This window comes from Pimephales promelas, chromosome 3 (assembly GCF_988280905.1).
Source record: "Pimephales promelas chromosome 3, fPimPro1.hap1.1, whole genome shotgun sequence".
Classification (NCBI taxonomy): Eukaryota; Metazoa; Chordata; class Actinopteri; order Cypriniformes; family Leuciscidae; genus Pimephales; species Pimephales promelas.
The window spans coordinates 13,576,532-13,588,579 of NC_142771.1; the positions used below are offsets into that span (position 1 = coordinate 13,576,532).

General features: G+C 42.8%; 2 protein-coding genes across 3 annotated transcripts in view; both read left to right on the forward strand.

The window, feature by feature from the left end:
- Positions 1 to 12,048, forward strand: part of adgrl1a (adhesion G protein-coupled receptor L1a) — a 232,828-nt gene that overhangs the window by 194,958 nt on the left and 25,822 nt on the right. The window contains exon 25 of one of the 2 annotated variants that reach the window (XM_089128281.1): positions 154 to 7,904. The exons of the other annotated variant lie outside the window; for it this stretch is intronic. Coding sequence (XP_088984407.1) covers positions 154 to 1,049 — 896 coding nt within the window. The 3' untranslated portion in view covers positions 1,050 to 7,904. Of the gene's footprint in view, positions 1 to 153; positions 7,905 to 12,048 lie in introns of those variants that run through there. 2 annotated transcript variants of the gene reach the window in all.
- LOC120489036 (adhesion G protein-coupled receptor L1) overlaps positions 1 to 12,048 on the forward strand; it is a 56,386-nt gene that overhangs the window by 5,392 nt on the left and 38,946 nt on the right. The window lies entirely within an intron of this gene.

Sequence of the window (12,048 nt, forward strand, 5' to 3'; positions counted from 1 at the left end):
TAATCTTGTGATGGAAGTTGCTTTCCCCATTATTGATTTAATCCCGGATTCTGTTGCTTTGAATCCCGGTCTTGATTAAAATAGGTAATGAAGTGCTCACTTCTCCCTCTTCTTTTTCATTTGCTTACCTCCTCTCATTTGCTCCCTCAACAGAGAGCACACTGTCTAAGAACCGAGATCATGGAGGCATGGAGACTCTACCTCTGAACGGGAACTTCAACAACAGCTATTCTTTGCGGAGCGTCGGGGGTCCGGGTGCTCCCGGGGGAAGCTGTGACTTCCTGGGAGGCGGAGGTGGAGATAGCCCCCCTCCCCTTCTGAACCCCCGCGGTTCGGAAACTCTCGGTGGCATACGGAGAAACCTCTCGGATGCTGCGGCATTCGAGAAGATGATCATATCTGAACTCGTGCATAACAATCTACGAGGTGGTGGAGGGGTTGGGGGAGGCGACAGAACATGTGGCAGCCTGGTCAGAGGACATGGGCACATGGGCATCGGACGGGGTGGAGGCGGGCCCGACCCGGGGCTAGGCATAGAGGACGACGAAGACTTTTGTTCGAGAGAAGCACGTCAGCGCACACCGCAGGACGTGGAACTTCTCTACAAGGCTCTGGAGGAGCCCTTGCTGCTTCAGCGCGCCCAGTCCGTGCTCTACCAGAGCGACCCCGAAGAGTCCGAAAGCTACACGGCCGACCTGACGGAGAGCTTGGGCCACAGCGGTCAGAGCGGCCAAAGTGCGGCACACCACGGCCACAAAGGAGCTCCCGATTCGCCCGCGCGGGACTCCCTCTACACCAGCATCACCAACCTACGAGATTCACCCTACCCTGACAGCAGCCCAGAGCCACTGGAAGTGGTTCCACGTTCAGCCCAGCCTCCGGAGGAGCTCTACTACAGCTCGGGTCGGCCCGCCATAGGCTCCCGCGGAGCCCCCATGCAGACCTTCTACCAGGCTCCACCTAGGAGACCGAGCACTGAAGCCCACCCCGCCCCTGAGCCCCCCCACAGCGAGGGAGATGGACAGATGCAGCTGGTCACAAGCCTGTGACTACAAGGAAGAGGTGGAGGAGTAAGAGCACCACAGGGTCTGATGCAAAGTGCAGATGCCGATGATGGACTCCTCTCCTGTCTCTGACTCCCTCCTCATGTCTGGTTGCCTTTTAGCTCTTTCATTTGTTTTGAAGGAAGAGGTAAGGAAAGCCTAAACAGGGAGAGCGACAGAGAGGTTTGTCTCCATGGCAGCAGGCTCTCTGAAGTGCTGTGTAACCACTCTGCTCTCTCATCAGCGTCATTTTCTCCTCCCTCCTCACACACACACATAAAGAAACCGCAAGTCCTACTATCTGCCTTGTCTCAATGGGCATCTCCGCTTTCAGCTCTCGCTGTCCCAAGAATACTGTCAAGAATCACACCGGCCTTCTATTTCTGTCTTTTATTTCACCTCACCTCATCTTTAAAATGTTACTTTTGCGTAACTCCTTACCTTCACTTTCCTTTCTCCATCATTATTTGATGAGAGCTGTTACATGAGGAAATGGGCTGGGGGTATGCCATTATACTGCAAGTGACAAAAATCTCTCTGAAAGCTCTTTGGTGTTGCCAAAAATAACTGTTTTTGAGCCAGGACACAAACTGGAATCTACACACACACACACACACACACACACACTCACAGAAGTGCTTGATACTGAACATAAAGAGTGTGAACATATGCTCATGAAAAAGGAAACAAGGACTAATTGTTCAGACACAGGTAGCAGGAAGCTGCCTTAGTGGAGTTGCCTTTATTTCTTTCTCTGAACTGACTCTTCTGTACAGAACAACCACAGAGACTGGGAACCTGGGGGTGGGGGGTCTTAGGACACAACCCATCTTCAGCTGGGTCGTTTGAAGCCTCTCGACCATGGGATCTCTCACGAAGGAAACTCTGTAAGGTTTCGTCTCAGATCCACAGATGGGGGCGGATTCAGGACTGAAGCTGCTTTCCTAATCACAGATGGATGTTGTAGGTGGACGTGCTGTATCACCTGTGTTATTGTGGCTAGAAGAATTTTTTTGCTACTGCTCCAGCCATTCTTCAAGTCCGACCTCTGTACATATGAATCACGCGAAAGCGACAGCAAGTCTTATTCTACTCGTCTCCTGTATATAGATGAACAAAAGCAACAAAAAAATGATCAAATACTATGAAAAACAGTTATTGTACTGCGACAGAAATAATAAAGATGTTTTGAAGTTTGTGACCTGGAGACTACACCTATCTCTCCCTCTCTCTTTCTTTCGCTCTCTTTCTCTCCGGCCCCTGTTCGGTCTTGCCCTGGAGCCAGGAAATCGAATTGTCTGCCAAGAGACAGCGAGAGAGAGACAGAGAGACAGAAAGTGAAGGATTTTACATACAAACGAGATAGATCCTGGCACAATTTTTGTGTAATATAACATTGTTGGTAATGTTTGACCTTCAACATTCCCAGACAGGAAGTGCTTGACATGAATGAAAGGGGGAATACACTGTGCCTCGGGGGTGCACTGGTGCATTGTGGGTTGATTGACAGCTGCCATAGTGTATTGCTGGTTAAATTTTATCAGGAGGATGTAATAGATATCAGACGACTAGACGAATAGAATATAAGATATTTAGCTGAAGAAAAACAAATTGCGGCGCATATTTCGGAAGATTGTATTTGACTGTTTTTACATCCCAATATCAGCAGTCGTTTCTGAACCTGGTGCGACAGTTGATTTACAGTTTGTTTGTATGTGTGTGTCTGAACGTGAACATTTGGATGCCTGTGAACCAGAGTGTGTGTGCGTGCGTCTCAGAGGCTATTTTTACTGGGATAACATGGACCCGCGTTGGAAGGACGGGAAGCAGAGTAAATCTATATCTATATAAAAGCTCAGTATAAGCTTCCATCGAAAAGACTTTGTTAAAAGGTATTTTAAATGTTATTTTGCCAGTCAGGCACACTGAGATTTGAAACAAAACAAAATGGCATTCATTGGGCGAAAGGAACATCTGACCAATGAGATGGTTTAGAATCCCCTTATGCAAATGAGCTGCATAGCCTGTTGAACAAAAGAGAGGTATTCATGAGTGCTCCACCCTACTGAAGTCTGCTCAATCTTCAACTCTTTCATGTCTGATGTTTTATTTATTAATATGTATTTGTCTGTTTTGGTTATTTATGCACATATTCATTTATTCAGTGTGGTTTTCAGGTAACAAGAGTGTGCTACACTATATTTTGAAGAGCATACTAATATAATGCGCTTACCACTGCTGCAGTATACACTGAGTATCATGTGCAAAATATGACACACGAGTCCATGTTTGAAATGCATATTGCGGAACATTCGTCTTCTGTTTCACTTGCTATTGTTTTGAAACACAGTGTATACTATGCAGTATGTAGTAAGCTAGTATGCCATTACAAACATAGCCATGGAGAGAAAGAGAGAGAGCAGGGGTGAGTATCCATGTTTAATGAAAGAGGTGATGTCAATCAAACCTACACAATTGTGCAGCTGGTTTAAAGAAGCCCTGCGACACTCGCTGTCAGAGGTGGAGAACATTGTGCATCCTGAATGTATGTCCTATCTGCACTCTCTCTCTTTCTCTATCTCTTACTACTGTAAGTCTTCTAAGGGGACGTGTGTGCAATCCATTGCATGGTAACTTGTACTGATTGACACAGGGTCGGTATGTTCACCGGTGTGCTGGCCAGAAGGTGGTTACTACACCCGGTCCTTTATTTAGCCCAAGGCATGTATGATCAGCTTTTATTTAATGCAATGACCTGAACAGGTTTTTTTTTTTCATGCTTTTCTTGCAAAAATGCTCCATGTTGATAAGTAGGACCAGCTTCAACTGGTCAGCAGGTTTGACCGTTTGAATGTATTGTCATACACCTTTGTGAACTGGCTCGAATGCTCTCTGAGGAGATCTGCTCCTGACTCATGGCCCTTCTCCCACCTGGCACCACACCGCTGCTGTTTTACCCTCTTACCCTGCTGCACCGGCCAGTGGGAGAGGCTGTTTACCTCTCCCCCTCCATCCCTGGAGACATCCGACGTGCGTCACGTTTTCTGCATCTCTCCGATTTCTGCCCTTGCTTGCTTTAATCACCCATCGACCCTTTTTCCGCATTGCCACCGTTTTCTCCCTTCCCGCTTAGCTCGCCAAATTATTTTCACATGGCTTTCCTAGCTGAGCATTAATGTGGGAAGATTTGTTATGTTAGTCAAAGGCTTTGTTTACATGGGACTGAGGGGATAATATAGTACAGTGTTGAATATGTTGATAATGACAGTGATTATGCGCTGTGGTAAACTGCTAGACTAAAGCCTGCTCCGAGGGACTGCTACCACCTCCAAAATCCCCATACAACCCGTGATTATCATAATAATACTAAGAGCTATAATCTAGAGAAGTCAACCCACCATGTTCCCTCGCTTTGGGTTTCTCCCTTTGTCTTTCCCCCCTCTCGCTCTTTGAGAGCAGTTGTGTTCGCTGTTCTTTAGTTGTGAAAGGAATCACCCTGATCCACTCTCCACATCAGCCTCGTTTCCACGTCTTCACATTCACACGGAAATGCAAAGAGTGCATGAGTAGATACTGGATGAGTCGGCCAAGACGGAATCTGCTGCTTTTCCCATCATTTTTATGCGGAATGAGTTTAAAAACGATACAATTATTGGCTGAAACCATAATGAAATTTGCCAAATAAAAAATAATCCTGTAAAAAAACGGTAAACTACTGGCAGCTGTGGTTGCCAGCATCATACCGTAAAAATACGGTGTGTTACTGTTTTTGAAATTAACAGCTAAATACTGTAGTGTCAGCTACAGTATAAAAATTTAATTTAACAGGTATATGTTCTAACAAAAAAAACTGTAACACACCGTATAGTTACGGTATGATGCTGGCAACCACTGCCGCCAGTAGTTTACCGTTTTTTGTTGTTTTTTTTTTGTTTTTTTAATGGATTTCTTAACTATTTTGATGAATTTGAAACAGGCATCATCCGTGATTTGCTGACAGGTGGAATCAGGGGAAGGAAGATTCTTATTCTAGATCGGTTGATTGGAAAATAAATGTACATGCCCATAAGTGCAAGATGAGTCATCAATATATTTTGACCTATTTTTCCAGTAGAGAAAGTACATTTTACTTGCGTATCTACAAAAAGTGGATTTGGTCAGTGTTTAGGGATTAGAAAAACTACTTAAACATAAAGTCTTAATGGTTTTTTGATAGTGAATTTAAGTGTGTGTCCAACTTTGCATTTTCTGCTGAAAAACCTTAAGCGCAGATTTCACATGGGCCTGTGAGACGGACAGGAAATATAAAGGTCCTCTTTCCAGTCCATGTCTCTCGTCCCTCGCCTGCACTCATGTGATCTGACAGTCTCTCACCCTCCTGTCGTCCCAATCCTCAGCTGAGGCCTGGCACCAGAGAGCCAGAGTCATGATCTCTGATCACGAGCCGACCCCTTCGCTTTTAGAGACATGTGTTGACTTGATGTCCAGATAGTAGGATAGTAGATATAATAAAAGAGAGTGAGTGATGATCAAGTCATTCCCTGCTGTCAAAACAACATGAGGCATCAGCCCTGGGCAAAGCACCCCACCTGCTCGGCCGCACCACGTCTGACAGGCAAAGAGAACCCCTGGAGTTATCTGACATGTTTTATTGGGATCCCTCAGTTATTGAGCGATCAACACTGACCAATGGAGAGACCGCTCGAACAGATCTCATCCACTCCCTTTTTTCCAACCAAATGGTGATTGTGTTCTCACAACTGGCCCACATTTCCAATGACTTGAGAAATGAAAGATGACTTAACTGACTACGTTGCTACATAGCCTGTCTACAAACAAACAATGCTTTTCTGTCTTTTAAGGTGCAGTTAAAATTGCCTTTGCGAAATCCAGTCATTTCAATAGGAGTCACAAGGGTGAAACATTTCTCCTTTCAAACTTCACACAAATTCGCCATTGCTTGATTTGACGCAATTGACTAACTTTTTTTGCACACGGCCCCTTAGCTAACAAAAATATGTTCTAATAATGTTTCGCTAACGTTCCCATTTTAAAAACGTTATTTCGGAATCTTACCTAATATTTTTTTTTCTTGGTTATACAAACCTGAAGGGAGAATTCTATTTATCATTCAGTGAACATTATGGAACATATTCTGAAATGTTACAGTTGCAACATTTAAAAAAAAAAAAAAAAAAAAAAAACGTTAGACGAACATCCAACTGAACGTTTCAGGTAAAAACATTCCTTATACAATGTATAAATGTTTTTGTGTTAACTTTTGGAGAGCATTATTAAAGACCATATAACTTTGAATGAATGTTTGATGTAAAGGAAGTTATTTTAAATATTTCAAATCTTTTAAACAGTGATTAGTAATATTAAATTCATAGAAAATAAGATTCATTCATCGTTAGAGCAATAAACCACAAGAAACCATGCATCACAGGGCAGAGTGCCTAAAACTCCATTAACCATGGTAAAATCAGTGTAACACACAGGTTTGGGTGCTTATTGTTGAAAATGATGGTGACAGCAATAAGTTAAAAAAAAAAACAAATATTAAGATATTTCATTTGCTAAAATAATTCAAAGCACTGCTCTAATGTAGAATATGTTGCAGGAGTATCAGCATTTTACAACAAAGTTGAAACTATCCGTTTTTTGAAAATCGTTTTACTTCAGCTTGAGATGGAAATTATAATTATTATATCAGCTGTTAGGTGCCACAAAAAATGACATAGTCTGTATTTGGTTTGCAATTTAAGGGGCCGTTGCGGAGCCCAGAACCGCCTTTTTATGTGTGGATCGGGCAAGACTGGGCTTTGGCACCAGCACTGTGTCGACGGAAAATGGGTAACTGTCACAAACAAAGAGAGAACAGGCAAGCGCTAGTTTTAAACAGACGTCTACACACCAATAATGTAGTATTATTCTGTCATTGATCTCTTGAAGTGTGTCTGTGCAAGAAACAGCACCTGTACTGTTGAGACTGTGACAAGAGCTCACTGGGGAGGTTCGTGCCGTTAACTGTTAACCAGCTGTCTGTCAGTCTTTAACAATGGTTCGGTCAAGCAGGGTGAACACAGAGCTCTAGGTAATACTACAGAGACTCACAAAACAGTGTTCACAAAACACTAACACATGAGCTGTGTGTTTTTTGTACTCTGTATATATATATATAGAGTATATAGAAATCTTAAAGCAAGGGCATTTTTACATATTTAAGTTTGAAGCTTTTTATAGCTTCTTTAAGGCATGCATTTGACTGTATGTTTGCATATGAACTATGTTTAGGCCAGCACTCAGTAAATGGGTGGGTGTAAAATGGTCTTCTAGGAGAATCACCGCCTTATCATACAGCAAGTTTCTTGATGAAACACCCAGTCTTTTTGTTCCGCGTGTGTTCATTTTCTGTCAGGGTTGGGTGGTTTTGAAAAAGAGGGCAGGGGACAGAATCACCCTAGAATGTATTAGGCCTTCTTGATTTGGACTATCATATTAGTACATTGTTGTGTGACCGGGCAGTATTAGACATTGTATAAAACAACCATGGGAGGGAATGAGTCATCAAAGGGTAATGATCCTTTCATTTGATACTTCTTTTTTTTTTCCTGCTCTGAACTCATTGTTTTATTTGAACTACTCTTTGATTAAATTATGATGCTTGGGTCCCGTGTAACAGGAGGGTTCATGTGATTTACTGTTTTTACTGAAGAATGATATGTGTTTTATTTCTCACCGTCATTGCTTTGACAGCTGTTTGGGCCAAAGGGGATGGTTTAATGTAAGCGTTTGCGTCATTGCAGGTCAGTACGACCCTGTATCAGCACATATTAATAAAAAATTACTAAAACCGAACATTGGTCTTTTCATATCTTATCTGTGGTGAATCAAAACAGCACAAAATCACTGGACAAATTAACATTAAAGGGATACTCATTTTTGGAAATGGGCTCATTTTACAACTCCCCCAGAGTTAAACAGTTGAGTTTTACCGTTTTCGAATCCATTCAGCCGATTTTCTGATATTTAGAAGAATATCAGTAACCAGACAGTTTCTGGTCTCATTGACTTCCATAGTAAATTTTTTTCCTGCTATGGAAGTCAATGAGACCAGAAACTGATATTCTTCTAAATATCAGAAAATCGGCTGAATGGATTCGAAAACAGTAAAACTCGACTGTTTAACTCGACTGGTATGTTATCTTTATAAATAATGGTTGTTTTTTTTTCTTTTCATTTCTTTTTGTTTTGCCCTGAGATCCACTTATAATGTCAGGCAAGGTTTTCTTGCACAAAAAAAAATGAATGTAATTACATTTTACATGACTCTTTTCCAACTTCTGTGACCTTTAGAATTAGACAGGCTGTTTCGACGCTTGGTCTTCTAGGGACTTCTGGGAATCTGATTTTTGCTGTTTTGCACCATTTCATGTGCAAAACACATCAATTTGACGGTATTTTACTGTAAAATATAATGTGATGTTAAACCATTTACAATTTTTCACCATATACGGTAGAGTACATTAATGTTTCACAGGTTTTTATTGTAGAATTTTTACATGTTTTTTTGTTTTTACAGTGTAAAGTTGAGATCCTTCAGAAATCTATGCAGAGACAAGGTGCCTTTCCCATAATCAGGAACAGCACATTCACATTCAGTGGATTTCTCGATTTTAATATGAATAGCCGTATCTTCTTCCTCTGGTGCTAAATTATTGAAGTCTCATATATCAAGTTAAGATCTGACAGGTTTCTAACTGAAATCAGCATGGTGTGTCAGGATGTTTCTGTAATATGGCCCCTGGTGTTTAGGAATAATAATAGTTTCTTACTTCCTCATTACTTCACCACTACTAGCGAATAGGTGTGAATGTGGTTGCTCGTTAGTGTGCTTGTGACTCATTAGCTGTGATACACCCATTAAGAGATGTTTAAATTTAGAGGATTTCTGTACTGGATCCTTTTATTGTAAAATAAAATGGAAATTGTGTTTTCCATAATTTATTATTATTACTATTGCTTTTATTGTCATTGCATAACAACGAAATTTAAATTGCACATCCCCTGGTGGTGACAAATAATATGACAAGACAACACTAATACATAAGTAAATACATTATTAAAAAAAAAAAAAAAAAAACATAGTCATTACAATGCATTGCTCTCCAAATGGTCATGAGTTCAGATGTTTTAGCATTTGGATAAAAACGATTCAAAAGTCTAGAAGTGCGACCCTGGAAAGATCTGTAACGCCTTCCAGATGGCAACAAAGTGAAGAGCTTGTGACCTGTGTGGGAACAGTCCTGAATGATATTTTTTGCCCACTGCAGGCATCTGGTGTGATACTGTATGTCAGTGAGTGAGTGGAGATGAACTTTTTTTGTAAGCAGTGGTGCAGCTAAACCACACCAGAATGGCATGTGAGATGATACTTTGGACAGAACAGCTTTAAAAGGATAAAGGCATCTTCTCTGAGAGGTTCATTTTGTTAATTGACCTGAGAAAGTACAGGCGCTGCTGAGCTTTCTTCACAAGGGCTGTAGTGTTGGTTGCCCGTTGATGTCCTGTGAGATGTGTGTCCCCAGGAATTTGAAGTCCTTAACCCTCTCCACAGTGTCTCCATTGATGTAGACCGGAGCAAGCTCAGTCCTCTTCCTGCGGAAGTCTACCACCACCTCTTTGGTCTTAGAGATGTTGATGGAGCACCAGGTGAAGAGTTTTTGGATTTAATCCCTGTAGGCGGACACATCACTGTTGTGAATAAGTCCAACTATAGTGGTGTCATCCGCAAACTTGATAAAAGTATTGGTTTCATGAGTGTGGGGTGCCCCAGTGCTCAATGTGAGAACAGAGGAAAGTTGACTGGGGACAGTCTGTGAGGAACCATCTGCAGATGTTTGTGCTGATACCCAGTCCGTGTAGGTTGGACTCCAGTCTTCCAGGGAAGATGCAGTTGAATGCAGAACTAAAGTCCACAAATAGCAGTCTTGCATACGTGCCAGGATGTTCAAGGTGGGTCAGCACACGGTTGCACGGTTGCTTTATAGGCAAACTGAAGCTGGTCCAGTGTGGAGGGAAGGGAAGCTTTTATGTGATTTAACTGGAGTCTTTCAAAGCAGTTCATGACAGTGGAAGTGAAGGCCACTGGTCTATAGCCATTGAGGCTACTCACAGCTGATTTTTTCGGGATCGGCACAATGATGGCAGATTTGAGGCACTTGGGGATGGAACAGGTAGACATCCCTTCAACACTCTCCCAGGGATCCTGTCGGGCCCGGCAGTCTTCCTAGGGTTCATGCCAAAACATGCTCTCCTGACCTCCTCTGCACTAAAAGGGAATGTCAGGGCATCTGTGGGCAAGAGTGTTATTGGTGTGGCCGATGTTCACTTCTTCCTGGTCCAATATGCCTCAAAGCGTGCAAAGAAATAGTTGAGCTCCTCAGCCAAATTGCTGCTGGTCCTTGAGATTGGGTCTTTTGAACCTTTAAAGTTCGTGAGGTGTTGGATTCCTTGCCAAACACGCTGGGGATCCCCTCGTTAAAGTGCCCCTCGATCTTCCTCCCATTTTGCTTCCTTGATGCCTGTCTTTAATTTGGGTCTGGTGGTACTGTATAATTCCATTTCATTGGACCTGAAGACTTATTCACGTTTTTTCAGCAGCAGCTTGACCTCCCTGTGTTTGTTGTTTTGATAGCATTTGACCTGTCTCTCAACAGTGACATTGTCAGTGCAGGTCTTAATATAGTGCAGAACAGTGCAGGTGTAATCCTCAAGACTCTCCAGTGAGACAATTGGCCAGTCAGTGCGCTCAAAACAATCTTGCAATTGTAGAATTGCAGTTGTAGGCCACAATTATGTTAGTTGTGCTCAGATCACTTAAACACAGGTCTGTACGCTGGTGTGAGAAAGAGGGTCAGACGGTCAGACTGCACTAAATGGAGTTGAGCGGAGACGTTGTATGCCCCTTTACTGTAAACATGGTCGAAAGTTGTATCACCTCTGGTTGGACGTTACATGTTGATGAAATTTGGGAAGGACAGCAAGTTAGCATGATTAAAGTCCCCGGCCAAAATATAAATCCCATCCGGGTGGGTGGACTGGAGTTACAGCTACACTAGCATTAGCACTGGGTGGAATGTAAACAGCTGTGATAAAAACAACCGTGAACTCACGCGACAGTTAGAAGGGTCGGCATCTCAGTGGGACAAATTCAAGGTCTGGTGAGCAGTGTCTTTCAATCACTGTGGCATCGGTGCTTCAGCTGTTGTTAGAGAAGATGTAGAGACCCCCTCTGGAGTTAGCATGATAGCTTCGTCACTACGAGCAAGCAGTCTTTAGCATATCTGTTTGCCTCTGATCATCGCCAGCTCATCCATCTTATTGCATAGCGATCTGGCGTTGGACACAAGAAGGCTAGGTAGTGCAGGCCTGTGCGGTGCCCTCCTTAGCCGGACCCTAATCCCTGCTCTGCAACCTTCTGTCGTCGTTCTCTGCGCCGCCTCCTGCATCTGTCTCTCAAGGTAATAATCCACAGGCTCCCCACTGGTCATGTGATCTGCGGTGGTAGTTGTTCAAAGCTGTAAGGTTTGCTTAAAGCTAATTCACCATACAGTGTCCCAATCTTTAAAAGTTCCTGTCGATTTAATGTCCGGGTGTTTGTAGACACGTAAATAAACAAGAGAAACAAACACAACCACATAGGGAAGAGGGTCGACCGCACCCCCATTTTATTTCTATTTAACTGGGAATCTAATAATGCGACCCCTTGGTTAAAGATAATGTAAGTAGCCATGCAGGTTGTCTGAGTCAAGTACCTGAAGAGCCGCATAATTACATTACGACAAAACTGATTGACTGATGGCTCCACAAAAACACATACAGTATTAAAGGGGTGATGAACTGAGAAATCCAATTTTCCTGGAGCTTTTGACATCTAAGAGGTCATCATAAGTGATGCGACCTGGGAAAACCCACCACATGGTGAAATTTGACATATTAC